At 34.2% G+C, this 26,060-nt stretch overlaps 2 protein-coding genes and 1 pseudogene across 2 annotated transcripts; all 3 read right to left on the bottom strand.

Annotated features, from left to right (window-relative positions):
* Positions 1 to 481: 481 nt before the first annotated feature.
* LOC120153553 (AT-hook motif nuclear-localized protein 22-like) lies at positions 482 to 1,938 on the bottom strand. Its single transcript, XM_039165479.1, has one exon. It carries the CDS (start codon positions 1,747 to 1,749, stop codon positions 829 to 831), a length of 921 nt encoding a protein of 306 aa, XP_039021410.1. The 5' UTR covers positions 1,750 to 1,938; the 3' UTR covers positions 482 to 828.
* Positions 1,939 to 9,262: 7,324 nt separating this feature from the next.
* Positions 9,263 to 10,067, bottom strand: LOC120153470 (probable calcium-binding protein CML23). Its single transcript, XM_039165419.1, has one exon. It carries the CDS (start codon positions 10,029 to 10,031, stop codon positions 9,429 to 9,431), a length of 603 nt encoding a protein of 200 aa, XP_039021350.1. The 5' UTR covers positions 10,032 to 10,067; the 3' UTR covers positions 9,263 to 9,428.
* Positions 10,068 to 10,701: 634 nt separating this feature from the next.
* Positions 10,702 to 21,346, bottom strand: LOC120153471 (annotated as a pseudogene).
* Positions 21,347 to 26,060: the final 4,714 nt, after the last annotated feature.

Raw genomic sequence — 26,060 nt, 5'->3', positions numbered from 1 at the left:
AATCTTAGTGAAAAAGGCAGCAAACCCTAACCCAATCACCTTGCTTTCCTCAAGTCATGGCTTGCCATCTTCCCCCCGACCAACCTTCAAACTGCCACTAAATTAGATAAACAATATACACATATATTAATTCATGCAATATATATATATATATACTAGTTTATGTTCATATTTATCCATACATCAAATTATAATGAAAATACAGTAGAAGTTTAGTTTGTGTTAAGGGTGGAAGAAGGTAACTGCTAAGCAAACAAGAAAAATAAATATTACTATTTCGTTCAACTGCAAACCAATAAAAATATACATTTTTATTATTATTTTAAAGAAGTCATGAACCCATCCATCACTGTGAATCCCATACCATCTTTTTTAGAGGAGAAAAAGAGATTAAATAAATAGTACTAGCATTTTTTAAGGATTTGATCTTTAAAATTATCACGCTGAAAAAAAGGAACCCTAACAAAAAGGTTGCTTTTTTTCCCTTTTTATTTGTCGGAAGAATAATTCTCAGGCAACTTGAAAAAGAAATGGAGAGAGAAATGACTGCCATCTTTTGGTGCTTCTTCTTCGTTAAGCTACAGTAATGAGTGACAATTGAAAGAAAAGAAGCTAGACTTATAAAATACTACTAAAAAACCCACCAAAGAGAAATTCATGAAATTTGTACACCCTTCTTCAAATTAAACCCAGATGAATCCCATGATGATCAGCATATTAAAAATACCATCTTATCAAAGAAGAAGAATGAAGGTGACCAAAAGGTCAAACAACCAAGAGAAGTGACACGAGGGGAAAAAAGAAAAAGAAGGAAACTTTTCTGTTTTGTTAATAAGAGGGACGACCTGTGGCCCAGTAGGCCTCAGCTGGTAATTGGACTGAGTTCAGAAGATTTGGTGGCAATTCTTGGCCGAAAGAACCGTTCGGATCTTGCAATAGTTGCTGCTGCGGCGGCGGCGGCGGCTGCTGTTGTTCACTAGCCATGCTTCCTGGTGAGCCTAAGGGCCCACTTCCAGGAACCGGCGCCGTCGGTAGCTCCTCTTCTTCCAATGGAAGCCTTTCATACGCAGCATTACCAAAAGAAGCCGCCATAATCACCACTGGACCTGAAGCGACAAGTGGACCCACCACGGTTCCTCCAACCACCTGGCCTTGGCCACCGGCTAAATATATGGTCAACCCTGAAGCAGCCGGCGGTGCCGGAGGAGGTAAAAACGAACCAGAAAGTGATAAAATTTCGAATCTTCCGTGTAAACTCACGACTGCACCAGGAGCACCAGGTTGCCGCAAGGTCACATTCGTGACAGTCCCGCTCCCACTCAAAATACTAACCCCTCTTTGTCTTCGCCTAGCGAAAGTCGAAACACTCTCCATAATATCACAGTCGTCGGCGATTTCCATAACGTGGGATCGGAGAGCATTGGCACTATCTCGAGTTATGATGATCGGTGGCTTAGGCTTGTTCTTGGAACCAGAGGGTCTGCCTCGTGGTCTCCTCGTGATTTCACCTTCAGCACCGGGGACAATAGATAGTTCCTTGCCTTCACTTGTGTCGGTACCGGAAGTGCCTCCTCCGCCCATAGTGGTGGCTGTTTCTTCTCGATCTCGTTTCTGGCCACCGTTTTGTTCGTCCTCGGAGCTTTGTTGTTGGTGGTGGTGGTGATGTTGAAATTGATGTTGCGGGTTTAGATGAAGATCTCTTGTGAGGAAAGAAGGAAGCGGGCGGCCATGAGCTGTTACTGGGTCCATTGGTTTTCTTCCCTTCAAAGTTCAAACCTAATTAAACAAGTAGAAAGCACATGCAACAAAGAGCCAAGCGATCAGATTTCTAATAGAGAAAGACGAAAGAAACGATAATAGGGTTCTTGATTTTGGGGGGTATCTTTGACTGATTGTGTAACTGCTGGTTTCAACAAAAAAGGGGAAGAGAAGAGGTTTGAAGCATCTGGCAGCAAATCTTCAGGTGAAACAGCTGAATCAAGCCATGCCTCTTTTCTGCACGCTTCATGTGAGTTTGAGATATTTTTTTGTTAGATACTTGTGGCTTCTCTTGTATGAAGATCTAAGTTGTTGGTTAAGTGTTTGGGAGGAAATGAGATCAACAGTGTTGGAGTAGAGGTAAATAAAATGAAAGAGAGGTGGTTTATGGGTTTGGGTAAGTGCAATTGTTTTGTGCTTTGTAGCTAATACTGTTGTTGTTGGGTTAGGGTTAGGTCAAGGCATTCCATCAACGACAATAGTAGGGTGAGTATATACTGGAATCAAGTTAAAAATTTCTTTAACTTAGCATCCAATTTTTATTTAACGTTTTTAGTCCAGTTATTCTAAAATTTAAATCAATTCAAATTAAATTAAATTAAAATTCTAGAGAGTATTTATACACACAACCTTCTTTCAAAGGAAATCAATAAAATATTTAGTATAATAAATTAGGTTTTATAATTTATTAATTTAATATTCCAATCCAATAAAAATTCAAATAACTTAATAATTATATAATTTAATCTATTAGATAATTGTTTTAAAACTTTTAATGGACATTATATGGTTTAAATTCAGGAATTCTAAGGATATTTATATCAATTATTAATTAATTTTTGAATACTTAAAATTATAAAATTTTAATTAAAAATTAAAATAATTATTCATATTATTTTAAAAATTAAATAATTTTAAAAAGTCAATTCAATTAACTTGATTTTTTTAATTTAAATATAAAAACTCAATCTTAATAGTAAGTTTAATTCAATATAAATAAATGAAAATAATTATATTACTTTAAGATTTAAAATTTAATTTTATAGTAATAATTTTTCTAAAAAATTAATGTCATAAAATTAAATTTTAAAATAGTTAACAATTTTTACAGTTTAACCCTTCTTTAGTCTTTACTTTTACTTTGTGGTAAGAAAACATGTGCATGGGCGGTGTGTAGGACCTCCCATTTTTTGCTCCCTCTCTCTCTCTCTTTCTCGTTTGTCTCTCTACTTAACAGTCCCCACCATGGACCCAACAACACCCCCACGTTCTTCCCCCTTTTTTTCTCTTTCTCCTAAATGTCTCCAGATTTAAAAGCCTGCACTCTTTGATCATACTGTTCCACATTTACTCTCTCTATACCTTCTTCCCTTCGTTTCACTCTCTTTTAACTGCTACAAATTCTGAAAATTTTATCTTCAGGTGGACCAAAAGTAACCTACTTTCTATCACATGAAACAAGTTTCATGAAGATGACATATCTATTCCCATTTGTCACCCTTTTATACTAGGATTCAATATAAAGCAAAAGGGAAAAAAAGTAGGGATTGTTTGTAAGGTCTCTTTCATGGGATTATTTTCATCGTCCCCAAGCCTAAACTAAGAGTTTAAAAGCTGGTTACATAAATAATCTTTGGATGCATGTTTATATAGGATTGAAAACGGCTGCAATGCTTCTTTACTACTGGACTGTGTATTTTAATAATTGGAGAAGGCCACAATTAGGGATGGCAACCGGGTGGTTTCGGTTCGGGGATTGGTCCCCGTTCCCGTTTAAAATCACATATCCATTTCCGCTTAAAAAACCGAAGGGATTTAAACGGGGATTTCCATTGGGTAATCGGGAAAAACCGCAAGGAAAGAGGTATTTCCGTACCGCGGTGAAAATTACCCTTTTAAATAATTGTTTACCTTATATGGTTATTTTTCACTGTGGGGATACCCGTTACCGTTTAAATTTTACACGATGACACGAGTTATTTAAAAAATAATATCATTATCGGATTTAAACTTAATTGAAATGCCAAACACCACTAAATGCATCCAAAATATAAAAACAAAACAATTCTAATAGACAAATATAATGACAACGACTAATAATATAATGTTTCAACTTTCATAAACAAAATCATTCTTCAAAAGTTCCCACTTCCAAGTCACGTCAACGACACCACCAGCGTCATCAAACAGTTGTGACCCCGTCTTGAGAATAGTCACAGGGAAAGTGACTAGTAGGACAATATGTGTTCTCTTAAATCCTAATCTCTTTTATATATATTTTTTAATTTAAATTAAATTTATTAATATTATATATATATATAATAATTATTTTTAATATTTATCAGGTCGGGTAATCGGTGCGGGGATTACCGAATTCGTCCCCGTCCCGATTTATCATATCCGAACCTAACTTGTTTAATTCTATTTTTCCTGACGAGTTCGATTTTTTTTTTTTTTGCTATCCCTAGCCACAATGTGTTTGAAAACTGAGAGGATATAGTATTATTTCTGGTTGAAAACTGAAAGAAGGTAAGCGATACCAAGTGTGGGTTTTGCTTTGCATGGTTCTGAGAGGAGTGATCTGAACTAACAAACATAGTATTAAATTGTGATCAGAATATAATATAACGATTATATCATAATAATTTTTTAAAATCATCACGATATCATAAATCACATTCATAATATAAAAAATATAATTAATTTTAAAAAAACAAATCACATAATTACAATTAAAACATTCACAACCACAACAGTGACCGTGACTGCAATCTAATAAGATTAGGTCAAAAGAAACATGGGAGGAGATTGGTCTAAGCACTAATCTTTTGTCGCATTCGTTTCCCGGTAATTAAATTGAGATATTGAGTTTAATTTAATGAGATATAATATTGAAAGAATAGAGGGTTTGATGGTGCATGTGGGTCATGGGAAATTGGAGTGGGAGCCACAAAAACGGGTCAGAACTCAGAAGAGTAAGGGCGTGTCGTAAGGGGGACTCACGTTTCTAGGAATGAATGAATGATCTCTCTGCCTCTATTTCCTCTTGGCCTGGGCGTGGCACTCCCCCCACTGTCATTGTCTACATTCTTCACCTTCATCTTTATATTGGGGCCGGGGGCTCCCTTATTTTGCTTTTTTAATCACCTTAAATCCACAATAATCATTATTTAGTTTGTTTATCAAATATTAATTTTATAATATTAAAATTAATGTTATATTTTTATTTTAATTATCTATCATTAAAAAATTAATAACAATATTAAAATATTTTTTTAAATTTTTTACATTATATTTTAATTGATCTATTATCATTTCTAACAATGTTACGCGAATCCACTAAAAGATGATAAAAAAGTAATCTGGAAAAATCAAACCTAAAATCTTTTAGGTGGGAGTCTTGTGTTTAGGTACTAATTTAAGTTTGAAATTTTTGATAATTCCGCAAAAAATGCATATTAATTTCATTATCTTCATCGACATCAGTTAATTGTTTGTTTTTGGGTTCATCGGTATTTATTAAAAACTATACTTGTTGATCTGCATACGACATTTCTAGTTTTCTACAGTGAGAATGATTCATCTGATTTGTTTTTGACTAATCGGGAAAAATATCCGGACCTTTGAAACTTTACAAATATGTTTTTTATGCCACGTGTACTGTCAACTGTGAAGGAAGCCCAAGAGATGTAAAAGTTGGGCTTCCACACTTTTTTCAATTATCCCCATACTTTATGTATTCTCATCTATTTCCCCTTTTCAGTGTTTGTTTTATTCACTTGTTAGCAGCACTTTCAATGATTTATTATGTAACATCCTAAATTTCAATTTATAAAACTCAACCTCACTACTACCCCAAATAAAACATGTTCAATTTATTTATGTTTCTGAGCAAATTTGTCTGAAGCTCGTTTAGTAAATCAAATGGTTTTTATTTATTTATAATAGAATTATTAATATTTATTTTCATTTATTTTATATTTAAAAAACATATGTTTTTTACAGTTTGTTTGTTTATTATTTATAATTTTTTAATTTATTGATTACGTGTATACATCCTGCAGATGTAACTGCCTGATATCTGAATCCTTTAAGAACAACAATGTTTCTTTTCACCATTGACACCACCTAATAGGTTGATGTTAATTTAATACCAAATCACATTTCAATTGGTCTAACCAGTTGAAATAAGAATTAAAGGTCTAATTAGTTCGATCTTAGGTCTATTTTTTATAATATTTGACTAATATATTTGTCTAATTTTTAGTTGTTTAATATTCATAAACATTAAATATTAGATATGTGTATACAATATTTTAAATAAACAAATATGAATAAGTATTAAATTTTACTAATAATTATGAAACCGAAAACAAATACACTTAAAAATAAAAATCTATTTGGTGAATCTCAATATACAGTCGTAATTGTGCGGGACACAAAATCCTTTAACATAAAATAATGATGGAATCTTGTGAAGAAAAGAGGTGAAGTCTTGAAATGAAAGTCTTCCTAGAAACAATAAATGAAACAACAGGAAATTGGTGGACCATTTGGCCCAAACACAAACACTAATACTTTAATATTACTGCTTTAAACATTATTTTAATCAAACCCCTTATCTTTGTCCAAATTAAATAATTAAGATAAAGCTAATACATCAAGAGAGTGGGCCAAATTCCATGTGAAGGGCAACTTATGGCTTGCATTTGTGTTTGCATGTTCTCAATCCCTTAAAGAAGCTTATATTTTTTTTTTTATATATTAGGGTTAATTTGTTGAGGTCGTTGAACCCATTTTCTCTGTCTTCCACGGAATCTGAAAGCTCCAAGCTTTCGGTTTATTGCTAATTAATGGAGCACTGTGGGATTTTTTTATTTTTATTTTTAGGGACTGATTAAACAGCCGACCAAACTGAAGGGTTGCCATGTGATATGATAGCGATTCTTTTGGATTCATTATTCACTAATTTTAAATTAATAATATTGCAAATGGTACAGTGTTAATGTCAACGGGGTTCTTTTCTCTACACGTTGATGGCATAATGTTGAAATTTGACAAAGATTCTTTTTTATTTTTCAAAAGAAAATATTTGGATTAATCAAAATCATATTCTTTTTAAATATTTATCCTAATTCACAATAATTCTAATTAAATTTAATTTTGAAAAAAGTAATAATCATGTATAACTGTTTAAGTTTTTTTCTTTAAAAAAAGAGAGAGAGAATCAGAATAATTAGGTTATGGGTAATTGATTCATTTGCAGCATTTCAATCAAATATAATTGCAATGTTGGAAATATCTTCTTCTCAATCGGAGTCTTAATATAGGAACATACACAACATACTATTTTGAAGTTTAATTCGATTAATATAGGAACAACATACATACATAATTTACCAAATGCATATATTATATATATGTTTTCCCACGTGTGTGGGAGTGGTGATTGATGTCGGGGAAGGTTGTATAATAATATTCTTGGTTTAGATCGGAGGAGGCTTGATAGATGGGAAATTGATGGGTTCAAATTATAAATATTTATTTATTTATATAAATCTAGGAATCATTGGACTTGGCTATTGAACTTGATGGTTGGGGTGAAATTGTCATTTAGACTTGTAGATGCAAGCCTAGTTAGTTTGATATAAAATTTTAAGCCCGTAAGTTAGTGGATTTACCCGAGATCTCTCGTCTTACTACTTCAAGCCCAATTAGGCTTTGTTAAAGACCATTTGGGTAAATGCCTCAATGGAAATCTTTTGAGCTAATAATCCTTTTTTTCAATAGACCATGGTGATTATAAGATAATATCTATTTAAAAAAATTAATAATTAATAATATATATACATACATACGTAGACGTGGCTGCTTGAACACAAAACCTCTAAAAAATTAATATTCCCTTTAACCACCGAGACCACTTAATGAGTTAAGCTAATAAATCTTGTTAAGAAACCGTTATAAGTTTTGTTTTATCATTAAATTCTTAAAAGCATATTTAAAGTTTAAAATAAAAGAAATGGTATATCATACTTTATGACCCCATTGATCTAAAGTTTGGACTTCAAAGATCACATTGAATAATTTCTTTGTTTAGTTTGTTGGCTAAGTATGGATCAATCTCGCTCACTGGCAAACATCATTATATATTTCTTTCATTTATTTTCATCGACTAGAGCTCATTAAACTACTTTAATGGTCGAATAAATGTTATTCTTTTTAAAAATTTCAAATATGAATAATTATATATATAAAGTGTATGTTGTCAGTGATTAAAAGGAACTCTAAACAAATATTATTTTATAATTATTTCTTTAGTTCACCATTCTTCGAACAAATAAGTTGTCTTTATCTTTTTTAGATTCAAGATCAATTCATTAGAATTTGACCCATAATTTGTAAATTTTAACTTGATGTCATAACAGTTAAACTCTAATACTTCATTTTATTAGTATTCTTATTTGATCTCTAAGGATTCATCTTAGTTTCCATCTTTGTTTACAAGCCAGAAAAGCGAAGTTGGCGAATGAAAATAAATAATTTACTTATAAATAAAAAGTATAATAATAAATTTATCTCTCAACATTTTCTCTCTCTCAATTTAACCTTCACTCTTTATTTTTAGCCTTCATATTTATTTGACACATTGCCTAGACTACTTAGATACCTATCCATCCTTAAATCAAAGGCTACTAGACGGTTAAACATTTTTAATCTTATATTTTTTATAGATTACAATGAACCGAAATTTAAATCAATGAAGTTGATGCAATAATTTGAGTGACAATTCGCATATTTTATTGTCAAGTATTGTGTATACATGAATATGCTAATTGAAAGTCTATTATCTTATATTCGTTCTAGATTTACCAAAAGAAAAAAAAATTATACGTGTAAAAATCATTTTAAAAATATAAAAAATATATTTTGAAAAAAGATTTCCCACGTAATATAGTGAGATAAAGCAAATTGTCACGTCAAAAAAATTAAATCATGTAGATTGTCACACTTTAGGCTTTTTCTTAGTGAGAAGAATACATTTATTGACCATGAATGGACTAAGGGAGAGCAGGTAGGAACTGAGAGCAATAAGTCGTCTTTAATAATTTTAAATTAACCTATTATATATATATATATATATATATATATATATATATATATATTGTACTTTCTATTAATAACATACTTTTATCACTTAAAGTGTTATAAATTCCTCTAATCATAAAATTTTAAAAATTCATATCCTCTTAAGATAAAATCCTACATTATTTCCTATTTCTTGCGGTTATAAAGTAACTATAATACAGAAAACCCGGTTCACTGAGTAATTATTGACGGACTTGATTAATTTAGGAACGTGAAATAAGAATTTTAGGGTTTAAACATTTAATAAAACATTAAAAAATGTATGAGAATATACTAATAAAATTTAGAAAACTTGAGCTAATAAAATTATTTATCCACCATTTTTAAACTTGAAATTTTATGTCAACAAATACAGTAAGCGGATATGGCTAATAATTTACAAAGAGCTCAAGGGTCAACTCCTTAGATTTTCAGACTCACCTTCAAAAGATAGAACGGTTCTTGTACGTACAGACGCAGAATACACAGAAATTTTAGTAGCCGGAGAATATTCAAAGCTTTGACCATCATCCATGATCTTTTTAACTTGTACGCTCTGCTGCCTTCATCATTGATCGAAATTCTTTGAAGTCCACAAATCCATCACCGCCCTTATCAACACGTCTAATCATGCGCGTACACTGTTGAAGGCTACACTTGTTGAACCCAAGGCCATTCAAAACGTTACGCAACTCTTTGGCCGAGATTAACCCATTTTTATCACTATCGAAGATGAGAAAAGCATCCATTAGATAATCTTCCCCGCCGTTAATCGCTCCGTCGCTGGTGTCATTGACGACTGCATGCATGAACTCGTCCAAATCGATGTAACCATCACCGTCGAAATCCATTTCTTTGACCATTCCTTGGGCAGCTTTGGAGGCTGTGGATTTTTCATGTCCGAGGCACAGAAGCACTTCGCTGAGCTCCAATGGAGATATCTTTCCATCCCCATTTGAGTCGATCACTTTGAAGACTTGCTTAAACTGACCTGATATCTCCAAGGCGGCGAAAGACGATGTTTCCAAATCGAAACTCGACGACAACTTGCGACGCTTTGATCTTCTCTTGCACCGGTTGACATTAAAAAACGTTTTAGCTCCCTTAGACAGAGGGATCCAACAAGTTTTGCAAGAACTTAGCATTGATCCTAAGAAAGGGAAAGTCGTAAATGAAAGGTACTTGTGCTAGAACTGGGTGGTGGTTATATGAGAAAGCTGAAACCTGAAAGTTATGGCCCTTTTAAAGGAATTTAGTAATTTGTCGTCTTGTAATAATTTTATGGGGGCAATAACCTGAGTAAAAGACTAAACAACCCTTTGAGAAAGGATAATTTCCATCATTTTCAACGTTGTGAACGAGATCGAGAGGAGGGTAGTAATGGAGACTCCAGATAATGATGAAATCCTTTTTAAACGTTGTGTTGATCAAGTCTTGTCTTGTGGATGCCAGCTGAAATGATAAAACCGAAATGGGGCCGGCTCATTTCGTTTTCAACTACCCTTGTGCTTGTGTTTGTTTTTTTTTTTATATCGCGGCCGCCGCAGCTTTGCCTTGAGCACAACATTCTCGACTTCTTATCCGAGACTTGAGCACATTTCCAATCTCATTTGATGAAGTGGAAATCATGGGAGCCAGATGCTTTCCTCCATTAAGTCAACCCCTTGTTTTCTTTTGTTCAAGCTATGGGTTTGACAGAAACCATGGTTTTAGTCCATCATGTTCGAGTTTAAACCATGGTTTTAGACTTTTAGTCCATCATGTTCGAGTTTTTACTCTCATTCAGGTAGAATCATTTAGGCAACAAGACAAAATAAGTTTCAACCTCACGTGTCTAATAAGAAAATTTCGTACAGAAAAATAACTGTTCTGAAACTCATTTAAAGGGAAAATTAATAATAATATCTATCATACAACAGAACATTCCCAACTGAAATCTATGAATTCAGAAGAGCTCTTCATGCACTGAAACTATATTTCCGGTAACAATTATTGTAAACCAAAAGTGAGAATGGAAACTGAGAATTAAGTAAGAGGTAAAAGAAAGCAACTATATCACACAGCCAAGATCCACACGATCGCAGTAAAACGGGACCAACCAAGGAGCTAAGTATGTCACTAAGAGCTGTCTGGACCTCATTTGAACCATGCTCACAACTTATCAGGCCCGAAAGAAGAGGGAAGAATTGAGCCAAGTTCTCGAAAAAAGTATCACCCAAACAACAAATAGCCTGGATAGTTGCCACTATAAGAGGTGCACTGGAAGCCAATTCTCTTCGTTTCCCAGAAACTGAAGGAATCAACCATTGGCTTTGCTCGTTGGGAGATGTTTCAGAAGTCTGTCCAGAGCCTGCAGTTTCTATATAGAACAACAATACTTCCTGACAAAGATCAACAAGATGGGACTCCACTTCAGCCTCCTGAAACATTAGGGGCCTATCTATTATCAGATTCTGCACAAGTGTAAGGAAAAATTGATACGACTCATTCTCAAGACGCATCAGTAGAGGATCTTGTATTTGGGTCATGGGACCAAGATCTTGAAGCTTGGATCGTAGCAGAGTATCAATGTTGATCCTGTGAGCATGGGAAGCCACGTCATGCATGGACTCATACAGGACTAAGGTGCTCTTAGCTGAAAGGCGAGTTCGATATATGTAAATCTCCATTACCGCCTGTCAAAACAATAAGAACAGCAAAATCAGACCCAAAATTAAAATTTCGCCCATGTCAAACTTCAAAACAAAACCGATTATTCATTTAGACATTTGTGCAAGTATAAATACAAAAGAAAAAGGAAATGAAAATAAAACAGTGATAGTTGGCACTTGTTTATTCTAGAAATTTGAGATTTCAAAAACGGTCTCAACAAACAAGTCTTTGCTACATAAATCTCATAATGTGATTCGATTAAAACAACTGCGTCGGTTATCAACCCTTATAAAAGTTCAAATCTCTTAACGTGTTTTATGATATAAGAAGTTTTTAATGTTTTTTCAATATTAGGATGAGAAGTCTCAACTGAACAGCAGCCCGGCATTTTGCATCTGATAAAGCAGCATAAAGGCGCTGTGTTCTCAGGCTTTCGGAATCACCCTGGGATGTGTCCAAATCCGCAGAAGCCTCGATACTTTGGCCATTCAAAGCATGTCCATTGCTACCAGCCATGCTATCCCCACTAACAATGTAAGAAAAATCAGGGAGTGTTGCATTAGCTGCTTCTTTTAATGAACCTACTTCCAGCCACTTCTCCTCTTAAAAAAGATTTCCAGCAATGCTCATCAAACGTACAAATGCAGCAGTTCCAATACTAGCTAGGCTTTGGTGGGGACGCTTGATAAAACTTGCAAGTAAAGAGGGAACCTTCCTCAAAAGTGGATTGACAGTATTATAAAAATTCACAAAAAGATCTACAACTAATTGGAGAGCCAATATACACGTCTCGTAGAGCCATGCATCTTGATCAAGTTCATCCATGTCGTTAACGATCACCTCCTCATGTGTCACCACCCGCTGGATCAATACCATGACGCACATAGTCAAATATCAGAAAAAAGGACAGATTCAAATACTCTTTCCCACAAAGGCAATGAGAAGAGGTGACCATGGTTGCGCAAAGTTTCAAACAGCAATTCTAAAGCACTCTTCCTAATTTCAGGCCTAGGGTCAAAACTAAGTTCTGATAAACCTGCAAAGCAAAATGCGATGTGAGTTAAGGTCAGAATAAAATGAATTTCTAAAGTTTGAAGATAAAAGTAACTACAAAATCTCAAGCAAATTTGGATGTGTAAATTAAAACAAGTACTTCATTATTCCTTACCAGCCAACAAGGGGAACCATAAATAGAGTTGATCCTCCTTATCTATGAGCTCTCAATTCTCTTGTTTTCCATCTTTTCCGTTATGAGGTGAAGAAGGAGAAATCTTCCCACATTCCTTATCCTTTTTCTTTGATGAAGAGCCAAGATCGCCTTCTGCAAGTTTCATAGCACAGAAACGTATAAAAGCAATTGCATTGAGGCTAATTTTGTTGTAACTATTGGTGAAAGCAACCAGGCAGTTCACACAATCAGTGAAGGTGGTTGTTTCCGTTTCAGTTATGTATGGGAAATAGTCTCGAATAATCTTTTCCATTATTTCAAAGGCTAGCAGTACAATGTTTTTGTGGTTGTCATAAGCTACAGTAGCAAAGACCTGAAAAGAATTTACCAGTTCAGTCATAAAATGATACAGATTAAGGTTTCAAAAAATTAGGACCTATATGATAGCTATTAAGAATTCAATACCATGAACATGCTCTTCCACCCTGATTTGACATTATTGACACGAGATAATACCATCTGTGAGACACATCTAATGATTAATTCTCGGATTTCAACAGCACTACTCTTGAGCATAACAATAACAAAAGGTTTCATAAATTCATTCTGGAAATTGTAATTAGCCAACTCTTCTCGCTCCAAAAATTTCATTGATAGTTTCCGTAAAGAGTCCATCGCAAAAATCGAAATTGAGAGCTTTTCAGAACAGCCAATGGTCACAAAGAAATCCGAGAGCACATGCCAGATGTTTGACCATACAAGCCTGATCCGGTTCATGTTATAGTGCCTGTCAGCAGAGTGGGAATTTTCAGTCAAGAAATATAAACAAATACAGTAGGATCCCTATAAAATAATATTGTTGGGACTAGAAAACAACTATTTTAAAGATGTTATTGAATTATCAAAAAATGTAAATTATATATTTAACTGAAAATTTTAAAAAATCTATATTTTCTATCTTTATACATGTATATTATTATTTTCTTTTACTAGAAAACATGAATGACTCATAAATGAGAAAAGATAGATAGAGTTAGCACTTAACATATACATATAATCTCAAGGGGGGCCGGGGGGGGAGAGGAATTTCCAACACCAGTCACCTTAAATAACTACTTGCTACATAAAAAAATGCACCGAGTGCAGTTGCACATTGCAAAAAAATTATTAAGAAATATTTTATGCTTTTTTATATTTTTTTAGGAATTATTAATTTAAATATTTGCCAGGAACTTTTTTTTGATAGGAAAGAGAGACCTTATTAAAAAAACCCTTCATACCTTACGAAATATGGATATTTCGTATGGCATTGGAAGGAGGAAAAGAGTGTCAAATTTTATTGACCAACCAATAATACAACATAGCAAACATAAAACACCTAACTGCAACGAAACATAACATTATAAAACCCCCCGAAACTAACATAACTTGCCTACAGACAGCCCCACTCAGCCTATTCCCTGTTTTGCCAACTTATCAGCCTCCCAATTAGCCCCTCTGGAAATATGCATAATCTTCACATCCTTATCCCTAATTAACTCAATAATCTCATTCAACAGCGGACACTCAGAATTAGAACCACCTAGGTTCTTTATCCACTTAACCACAACTAGGCAATCACACTCAACAATTAACCTCCCTTTACTACCCCATTGAGACTCAAAAAAAGGTTCAAGCCCCTTCTAATTGCCAACAGTTCAGCAACTGTAGGTGCCCCTGTACAACTGCCTCTGAGAAAGAACCCAACAGAAAAACCCCTGAATCTTTAACAGTGCCTCCAATGCCCCCATTCAACCAATCACCAGTGACAGCACCATCCACGTTCAATTTTAAGAAACCAAAAGGAGGCGGAACCCAAACAGTCCGAGATAACACCTTACTCCCCTGTCTGCCCCTCATATTTGCCAGGAATTAAAGATGATATAATAAATTTATAATTTTTTGAGGGTGGAGGGATGAAAAGTGTCATTTCAAGCACCAGTCACCTTAAATAACTGCTTTCTACAACATAAAAAACGCACTGAATGCAGTTGCACATTGCAAAAAGAAAAAATATTAATAATATTTATATATTTTTTTTATATATTATTGCCAGGACCTAAAGAAAATATAATAAATTTATTATTTTATGCATTTAGAAAGGTATTATCTTAATACACTAGCCTAAGTCAGATTATAAGATTTGATTAATTAACCAAAATTATTTATTGAACAGTCATTTATAGAGGTTTAACTGTATCATGGCACCAAGTTAAGTCAAAGCAAGAGAGAGAGTGGAACAAATCTTACGCAATCTCAAGTCTCAACAATCTTCGTAAGGCTGAAAACCCGAGGATCAGATGTAGATCGCAACTCCTCCATCGACACCTTGCACAGAGCCTTAACAAAGTCTATGATAGCCTCACTATTCAATTTTTGACTACGTGTGAATATACGATTCACTTCAGAGCTTCCAATTTGTTCTAACATGTTGAGGTTAGACACTAAATTGTCCATCTGTTCAGATGCGACTGCCCCAGGTGAATTACCTCCAATACCAGCACCATCATATTAGCCCTCATCGCAGCAGCAGCAGCAAACTGAATTTTTCCCGGTCCCTTTTTATTTAAAACAGGAAGGGTAGTTGACTTAGCTCGCTTAGATTTTTCTGACTCATTCTGTGGAAAGGCAAAAAATGTAGCATCTGGAAGAGCACCCTCTCCCAAGAGATGCAAGTGCTCAAACCGGGATACCCAAGTCAAAATATGCTCCCAAGCTTCTTGTAAATAATTCCCATCTTCATCTTCATCTGCAATTGTAATTATTGCCTGTTAGCAATGCAAATGAAACTTTCAATGTTAGATCCTCAAGCAAATGGAATTTTTACTTGAGATCAAATGAATGGATCTCACTAAATCGTTCCCTAAGGCCAGCTATCAAAAGGTTTCTATTTGAAACCGGTACATGGGGGGAAACCAAATTCAGATAAAAACCAGCAAATTTGAACTAATGACATTCCTCTTGGAGTGAGGTTGAGCATGTCAACCATTCATTACCATCTCTAAACCAAAGTTACAATGAATATCGGCAACAGCTAAAATGAAATAATATGTTCTCACTGACGTGAACATACTGCACTACATAGTTTGCCAAGATACAATCATCTGAAAGGGGTTAGGTACAAGGGAAAATCACAAATTGAACATAAAATAAAAAATCTCAGAAGATATAAATAAGGTCACTAACAACATATCCAGTACAAATGAAACAAAATACTAACCTTGATTGCATCTATATTTTTTGGTTTGATATCTGCAGGAGAATGTAGTGAAGTAAACTTAGCTAATGAAGTCATAAATGCATCTCTATGGGTCTTCAAGGACATAACAGCAGTAACATGGATTGCACAGCGGAAGCCATCAAGACATAATGCTATCACTACGTCATCATCACTTTGGTCAAGAGGCACGCTGAAGGCAGACAACATTGGAGCCCAACATACCTCAATCATGAATCTCAGAATCACTACATCTGTGGCTGCATAATAAACTGACCTACACATTGCCAGAAGAATGGAAATCAAGGGATAATCAAAAGGAAAAAAAATTCTTCAAAAAATGACACTTTTCAGGAAACATGTTTTGCTAACTAAGGCGAGAAATCCCATTAAAAGTACAAGGTAAAAGTGATTCTTTTTTAAAAAAAAAAATAGAATATTTTTTTTATGGAAAAAAATAGAATATAATAATTACTAAATCTAAAGGCAACAATTGAATGACAATACCTATTGCAATTTCACTTATTCCAATGAATCATAAAGGCAAATAAATAAAAAAATCGACTTCAGCAATACAAAGTATAACAGGAATCTCTCTTATACTAGAGCATCACTATGAAAACTTAAAAGTGGGATGTTCTTACTCTGATTTGCGTGCTTTCTCTTTAAATTGTTCTTGCATGTGTCTGATAAGATCATCGCTGGTCTCCATATGCTGGTCTTCATCACGCTTGCCTACCACAATATTCAAGAAACTGTCCAAACCAAATATTCTATTAGAGTTCACAGACTGCTTCTGTTGAAAGGACAAATCATCTTTCATTTTTATCTCATTTCTTGATATCTTTTCGAATAATGATCTTAAGTATTCTTCTGGTAAACTTTTCCATCATCTATGCCACAATTGTTTCTTATCAAATCATCAGCTGACATCTGTACAATTCAATTTAGGAAAAAGGGGATCAATTTTCTTGCAGTAAATGTCAACGGTATCATATAGAGAACATATATGCACCTTGTACTTAACCATAGGGTTATGAGCATCAGTATTGTGCATTATGACAGAGTAAGCAAGGACATATGCCATATCAGCACTGATGAAGGCCTTTGGGTTACATTTGCAGTAACGCTCAGCAAACTTTTCCATGATTCGATCAATCTTTTGTGCCTCACCAGGCAATCTAAATCCTTGCAGAAAAGCTCGATTGCCTCATCAAACTCCATGCCTTGAAAGTCAAATGAGTCGACATAGGCATGCATTACTTTCAAGGACAAATCCTCCCTTTCTCCAGGATAATCACCGATTAATGTTTTGTTCAGATCAGATGCATTCTTAAGAAAAGCAGCTATCTCCTCTGGGGAATCACCAACCTTATTTGCTTGAATCAGAAATTCAATTCCTTTCTTAGGTTTCCGATTAAAAAGAGATATATCTTCCTGTCATAAGTTATAAATTAGATTTCACAAATGATGATTAGCTAAAAACTAGACGAGGTCAGATCAGTTTTCCAGATATTATTACGTACACACCTGAAGTTCAAGCTTGTAAGCTCAACGTTGCTCAATCGTTAAAACATCAGAAGCCTCATTAGAGGCTTCAGAATGAGAATCTGATCCTTCAGCAGGCTCATCCCCATTCACAGTTGCCATGGGAACATTTCCAGGTTCAGGACTGCTCTCAGCAGCTTCAAATCTCTTTGCAGAATAAGGATCTGGAATGCACAAATGTTTGTTCATCCAGACTCCCATTGATTTTAAAATAGAAACTAAGCACTTCATAGATTCAAGTTTCATGGTTGCTTCCTGGGGTGGATATAGTGTTGTAGCTACACCAGGAGGAACACCTTGAGCTGTTTTCAGAAGTCCATTGACCATTCTGGAAAGAATCATAATGAAAAAAATGCAAAACTATAAACTACACCAAAAAGAAGCTAATTTTGGTTCTGTAATAAGAGTGTGGATCATACCTTTCAAATATGTTTGATGAATTGACATCACAATCATAGTTGATAAATATATCTACCAAGGTTTGTGAATCAAAACAAAGCTTGTCAAGAAAACGAAGAACTATCATCTTTTGCTGAAAGTTAGGTTGAGAAACATTTTCCAAGACCCTAAGGGTGCGTTTGGTTCACGGAATGTAAGATTATCAGTGAGAATGTAAGATTATCAGGGAATAAGATTACTGGGAATATTGTATTTTGTGTTTGGTTGGCTTAACAAGAATGTAAGATTACCGTGTTTGGTTAAAGGAATAAAAGATTATTGGAATGTATATTTGACCAAATTGTCCTTATTATATATTTGTTTTTTAACAAGTTGAAAAATATTTATATATTTCCTTTAAAAAAATTAAATTTGTAAAATTTATATAATTTTTTTTACAAAATTAAAAATATAAAAAGATTTAATAAAAGGGTAAAATTTTATTTTAACCCCTGAACTTCATATAAAATTTTAATTATAGATTTTTTTTGTAAATCTAAAATAGTTTAAGGATAAATTTTTAATTTAACCTTCGTAGAATTTTTATTATTTAATGACAGAAGAAGGATATTTTTGAAGAAAAAAATTTAAGGGTATTTTAGTCCAAAACGCCAGTAATCCAATAATACCTAAGCAAAGAGAGGTAATGACATTCCTGGTAATATACCCAAAAAATCCACTATTGATAATCTTACATTACTTGGAATATGATTCCCGGGCCAACCAAACTGGGGAATGTGGATTCCATTCCCATGGGAATCCCACATTCTCCCATCCAAACGCTCCCTAAGAACAATCATAGGACAAAATACTCCAATCTCGGCTTTCAGGCCAGCTAGAAACCTTGTCACCAGACTGATGAAAATGAAGCAAGAAAGCTGGAAAACTATCATAAGAGTTGAAGCGCTGTTCTACAATAGTGATAGACACAAGTATTGCTTTATGGCACCTATAAACCTGTACAACCACAAGCATATACACCGAGGAAAAAAAAGGTTCAAATTCAGGAACAAATATCAGAACGTATACTGTGACCAAACAAAAAACTGAAATGTGTATAAGCATTAACAAGGTATGTCAATTTTTAAAATATGTTATATATAAACCTCCATGCTAAGGCACGAAATCTATCTTTCAAAAAAAAATTTAATGTAAGTGATCCCAACACAAAAATTAATATATATATATCAGACAAATATAGATGAAAAGGTGGTTCAGCAATATGAATGCAAAAGAAATGTTAATGAAATCAACAGGCAAATGAACCATAGTTTTCAAAAGTAAACAACAGGGGTTAATGCAACTAAATTACTCAATGGGCATCTCAGTAAAACACCCAAAGCAATTTGCTAAATGCTGTGGGGTCCACAACCACAAGATTACGGAATGAGGGTTTAAACTATCTAGGGAAAATCTATACAATCAAGATTTTGTTTAATGTCACCTCATCAGTAAAAGACTTCTAAGATGTTTCCAAATCTAATAAAAAGCTATAATGTTTGTGGTCAATCCTACAAGACTAGATACCTAAATGCCTATGCGGTAATCAAAATATTAAGGGGTATATCAAGAGTTAAACATCGTTGTTTTTAATCCAATTGTTGGAGGTGTAATTAGAATTAAGGTGATTCGACTGTGGCTTAGGACGAGGATATATAAGTTTAAGGTGTTTGTTGTAATGGTGTATATCACCATAGGAGGATTTTCCGTGTTGTCTTTTGTATTGGGTTATTATTAATAAACTATGAGATACTCTTTTCTTCCTTCCAATGTTCGTTAACATACTTCTTAGTATGTGAACGAATACGAAGGGAGTTTTTAATGAAACCTCCAATTTCTTAAAAAAAAGAGTTAAACATCATATATTCCATGGATATAACAGTAAAGCAAATGACAAATATAAGCCCTAACCATAAGAAACATTCCAAAATGCAAATAATATTAATCAAATAAATGAGATAAAAATGTGCAAGGAAAACAATACCTTTCACTTGTTCTAAAAATAGTTCCAGCATTCTCTAACAAAATCTTCAACAACTCAAGCGCCACAATCTTCCCTCTCATCAACTGGGGATCTGCCAAAGCCTCTTTAGGCGGTGTCTTCATCGACAACTTGCAAAGTGCTCTAAACACCAAAAATGCATCCCTTCTCAACTTATTCCCAATATGAGCCTCCAAATCATCATCTCTCTCTACTTCACCATCCGTCAACTCCCCTTTCCTCCCTTCTAGTGCTGTCTTATACATACTAATCTCCCAATATTTTGCATCCAACATATCTTTATCGGTAGAATCAAGCAAATCAGCCGGATTTGTGGTTTCAACGGTGGTAGTTTCAAAAGCACCATCATGGCCACTTAAAGAAACCCTACTAGATTCCACTGGATTCAACACTCCATCTATGTCCTGCATAATTTTAGTTATAAACCCCTGAACAAACTGAGTCATAGATCCATCGGCATCGGATTTCTGGATTGGTTCCATCAACTCAGCCAATACTATCGGCTGAATTGGTACCGCTGATGAATCAGCCTCCATTCTCCTAAAAACAATCACTAACATTCGAACCAAAGAAGCTCTGGCCGTCGTTTGATTTACAACATTTTTTACTCCCTAGGTAAATATCATAACAAGTTCTCACAATTTGCAGCAAACAGTCACCGTGAATTCGGAGCGAGATGGAAGTTACGGCAGATAAAAGCGTTTTCAAAACCAGTAATCCAATGGCGTCGTCGCCTAAATCGTGACACTTACATACATATTCAATCAATTTGGATAAGAGCAAGGCCTCGGGACCTCCGGTAAAATCTGCTTCACCACGTAGGTAACCATAAGCGATTAACTTCTGAATGCAATCAACGGCTGGGTCGACGATCTTGTTGAAAGTGGTGGCGCAGGCGTTGATAAGAGGGCTGAGAATGAACTCCAATTCAGTGAGTGAGTACTCTACTGTGCCGCCGTCGTGGAGAGAGCTAGGGATTGAGCTATCGGACTCCGAATCCGGCGGAGTTAGAGGCGAATTCGAGGGAGAAGTGAGGCTCTCCAGAAGAGATTTGCATTGGCGAGCGAGTTTGGAGTGCTTTCGCCATGAAGCGTTCTTTATGATCTTCTCGAGGGCTGGAGCTACCACTTGGCTCAAGCGGGAATCGACTTCCGAAGAAGCCATTCCCGAGTCGGATAAAAGGCGTCGCTTGGTCTCACCACCTCGGATCTAGGGAAGAGGTAACGAAATGCTACGTTTCGTTTTATCTCTCTTCACAAGGACCAGGGGTGGATTATCCGAGTGAGAAATGGAGTGGAGTTGACTCAGTGAGCCTACACGGCAGTTTTGGCTCTAATTGCATAAGATTTAGAAAGGGAGAAATAGTGAAGAAAGGAGTAAGAAAGCTGGAGAGAAAAAGTAAAGGATGGTGGGCTGCTTTGATACTCAGAGGCTGAGAGGCAGACTGGTTAACTGTTAGGGTGCGTTTGGTTCACAGAATGTAAGATTACTAGTGGGAATAAAAGATTACCAGGGAATAGGATTACTGGGAATGTTACATTACTATGTTTGGTTGGTTTGGCAGGAATGTAAGATTACAGTGTTTGGTTGAAGGAATAAAAGATTACTGGAATGTATATTTTACCAAATTGTCCTTGCTCTATATTTGTTTTATTAATAAGTGAAATTCTAAATATTTAAATAAAAATTATTTATATAAAAAGTCTATTTTTTGATAATATATTACTTGAATATTTAAATATATCATGTATTGTTTTAATTAATATTAAATTTTACATAATTTATGTAAAAATATATTAAAATGAGTTTTTGTTATGTAACAAATGAGATAATACTTGAGTAAGAATACAAATGTAAATTAAAATTCAAACTCTGTATCTTTATTTTGAGGAATTATGATTATCAGTTTTTATTTTATTATAACGAGAACCACATTACAAAATGTAGCTAGCAAATTCATTAAAATCTTCTTGGATGACTGTGTAATCCATAAAAGTGTTCACATGAATTTATTCGGTTGAACAAGATGACAAATACAGTGTAATGAAAGTTCATAATCTTAATTCCATGCAATAAAATATAAAGAGCTTATTTTGTGCTTATTCTGTTATTTATCCTTTCCCACATGAAGATATAAGTTTTTGTTCACTTGATTCTTGGTTTGTTAAAATAAATTTATTTAACTTCCTAAAAGAAGGGAATTACTTTTACAACATTCTTTAAGCCATGGCTTTGTAATTATTATGTTTCCTTGATTTGCAGTTCCGGTGATCTGGGTGCACTTCACCAACTTTTGGTTGATCAACCCAATATACTAAGAGAAGAAGGCACATTCTGGACAAAGTTAGCTAGATTTGTTTTGTTTGTTTTTAGCTTTAATTAACTTCTTGATCAACACATTATATTGAACAAGAAAGGTTTATTCTGGTCAAAGTTAGTTATATCTATTTTGCATGTGTTTAGTTTTAGTTTCTTGATTTATTAATAATAAGTGATTTATTTATTTTTTGGTGGGGGGTTGGGGGATAATAATCAATTCTTACAATCATATTTATGGAGAGTTACAATCATACAAATAGTTGGAGACTTTTTTTTTAATTCTGTAGATGTGTTAGTCGAGAATGAATCATTATCAGGTATCTAACCTTGTTAAGCAATCATTTCTAAAATTTCACTTTTCATTTGTACAATTCACCAAGACCAGAAGCAACAAGGATTGGACAGCTCAACTAGATCAAAGTGTAATTTCTTGCAAAGAAAATGCTACAAATTTAGAGTGGTAGAAGTTGCATCTTTTGTGACACTCTCTCATAGAATTCCTAATTCCATTACACCAGGAAACAGAGACAGATTAAGGAAGTCCCTGGTCCTGGTGTAACCATGCTCATTAATAGCAGCAATTAGTCCTTTCTATAGTTATGAAAGATAATACGAGTATTTTTTTATAATCGAATTAGAAGATACCTCAATACATTCATATTACTATTCAATTGGACAAATTTTTGTTTAGCCTTGTTTGGAAGTATATACAAAATGGTGTTATAGTAGCTTCAACTTATAAAAGATTACATTAGCAAATAGCAACTACTTTAACTTTTAGCTTTATACTAACAATGATTGGATCTGTTTGCCGGATCTTTTTCTTCTTCCATTTCTTTTAATTGTCTTCTTTTTGCAATTTAATCATATTGTATTTGTGCATAATAGGTTCTAACTACTGCTTTCTCATATACTCCTTTTACAGTACAGTACATCTTTGACATCATATTTGCGGAAGAGATATGCTGATTTTTATAGACAACTTCTGATTCCCTGGTTTTGTTGAAGTGGTGCTATGGTCGATGCCTCTCGATTTTGTTACATTAGCTAAAGGAATCATTCTGCAACTAGCACATTCCAGGAAAAGTTGTGGCCCTTGCACCATGAACAATAGCGGACAAATGCATGCAGTTCTCCAAGATCAGTGACTGACTCGGTAAAATATCCCCCAACTGGCCTCGTGCTTTTGAAGTATTTGTGCATAGGTGTAAACACAATTCCAGCACTAGAAATATCCTTCACAATGTTTTCTATGTACCAGTTATAGACAGTTTCAGTGGTTGATCCAGTACACTGCTCTACTTGTCTATGTAGCACCATCTATCAAAGACTTCCAATATTCACTACCGATAAGTTGCGACACACAAGAAAGAGATAACTCTTAACTATCAAAGATAATGTTTTTACTACATAACAAAAACTATCAAAAGTAATTAACATATTCGAAAACTAGCACATTACTTGCAACTCATATACTACATAACAAAAAGAAGTATAACATTAGCCATCAAAAGATTGTACAATGTTCAGATTTACAAAAGATAATAGCCATGACATTCTAAACATAATCATATATATGTTAGCTATATTATATACACACAAAATTCTTCAAGTCAAAATATTGACATATACTTGACATAACAGTCTCAACAACATAACAGGTAGGGGGATAGCAGACGAATTGAATCAGACGGGCCAGCAATACTATCATGAGCAAAAGCCATTCTGATTAAGCACCACCAAATTATATTAAGTTGTCTAAGAAATACAAAGGATATACATTTAGAGAGTACAAGTAAAACATCTTTTTTTCATGCCCACAGATACTCTAACAAGGATACCACTCACAGCGATGAATCCTCTTATTTAGAGATTGCATGTTACAGGGTCACTTTTGAACTGTAGTGGCTTCGTGATATAACTCTCTAGGTTCATTGATGCCCAATTTCTATCCAGAAAAAATATGCCCTATTTCTTCTAACTTGGAATTGTCCAATAAAAAGTCTATAATCATTTCAAAGTTGTTTACACGAGCAATAAGTTAGGTTTTATGTATACTGCCCTGCGTACACAGACACTTAATAGTATGATTTAGGTAGTACCAATAGTGTATACTACACTTCCGCCTCAACTTAAGTCATATAGGTTGGTGTTCTCAGCAGTATGAGATTCAAAAAATGTTTGCTCTTATTTTTCAATAGGAAAACAATAAATTTGTTAGCCAGGAGCAGGTTTAATAGGGTTTGTCCACGTAAAACCTCTCTTGGTGAGAATATATATGCATATGGCTGGGTAAAAGATAATATTATTTTCTCAAAAAAATCAGAATTTGAACCGTTACAATTATATAGTGTTTATGTGTGTTGTTAATTGACTAAGAAAAAATTCAGAACATATACTAACTTTTAAATTGTAATCACTCCAGCTATTCAACATACATATATATGACATTATAGCAGTGACAACAAGATGCCATTAAGTTAGAGCAAGAATTAGAGCATAAACTAAGTATATATCAAGATCAAACACTGGCAATTTTGCTAGACAAAAACAATTCCAAGGCTGGACAAAGCATTCTAAATGCAACTCTAAAATGTAACTCATAAACAAAGCATTCTAAATGCAACTCTTAAATTTATCATTTTATCCAATTTTTAAGACAAGAGTAATCGTAACAATGAAAACATCGTCAATTTCTTCAAAGCATACAATGCAAAGCTTCGAATAATCCACATAATTCATATGAACCCAAAGAATTTAGCTCAATAAAAGCATTCTAAAAACAACGGACACAACCTAAAATTTCAAATAAAGCTATACAAAAAAACCAATTCCTAGAGAAATTAGTTAGTTCAATAACAATATAATAGAGACCGACCTCAGTCACCGAAAGTCACAGCTTTTCAATTCCACGTTTCAGCTTGGGAAAAAACCCCAAATAATTGGAAACTTTGGGTTTGATAAATCATTTACAGTTCCAAATGCAGAAAAAACCCCAAATAACAATCTGAGACCAAGTTCTCTTCAAGAGAAAACATAGGTTCCAAGCAAAAAGATCATTACTTTGACACTATCAATGGAGAAAACATGGGCTTGACCAACTGGAAAAATAACACAACAAATTCAGGAGGATAAATTCAGCAGGAAAACAGTAACCGACATTATCAATGGATAAATATATGCTAGCGGGGAGAAGAAAGAGAGTGGAGAAGAAATCTTACCAGGAATCTCACTGGGAACGATGAATTTTTCGCAGCACGGGGGAGCAGAAAATATCGCTCAGAGGAGGGGTATTTTAGCCCTTACCACGGGAATAAAATAAAACCTAAGATACATGTGGGAATAACATTCCCAGGAATATCAAAGCAAAATGTACTGTTGGTATTATAACATTACCTTCACTTGGGAATCATACCCCAACCAAACATGGGTATCTTTCATCAGGAAACAAATATGCCTGCCGAGAATGCTAAATTCCTTGATCCAAACGGGACCTTAGGGGCTCAGATCGGTTTTTTTTAATTAATTAATTAATTTATTTATTGGTTTCATGCTCAATTGCTCATTTTTTACCTATCAACCATATCAATGTTGCTAGGGATGTTTGTTTACTTGAATGATTAAAAGTTGAATGATTCAAATGTTGAATGATTCAGAGGCTCTGTATGAATTAGCTCTGAATGTGACATGTCGTTTGATAATGGTTCTGAATCATTCAGAATGTACTTCTGTGCTGAATCATTCAGCATTGTTTTGCTGAATCAGTTAGTACTAAATCATTCAAAGATGCG

This window comes from Hibiscus syriacus, unplaced genomic scaffold, assembly GCF_006381635.1.
Source record: "Hibiscus syriacus cultivar Baekdansim isolate YM2019G1 unplaced genomic scaffold, ASM638163v2 tig00111100_pilon, whole genome shotgun sequence".
NCBI lineage: Eukaryota > Viridiplantae > Streptophyta > Magnoliopsida > Malvales > Malvaceae > Hibiscus > Hibiscus syriacus.
Note: the sequence above shows the minus strand (reverse complement) of the source record. Positions and strands in the feature narration are given on the sequence as shown.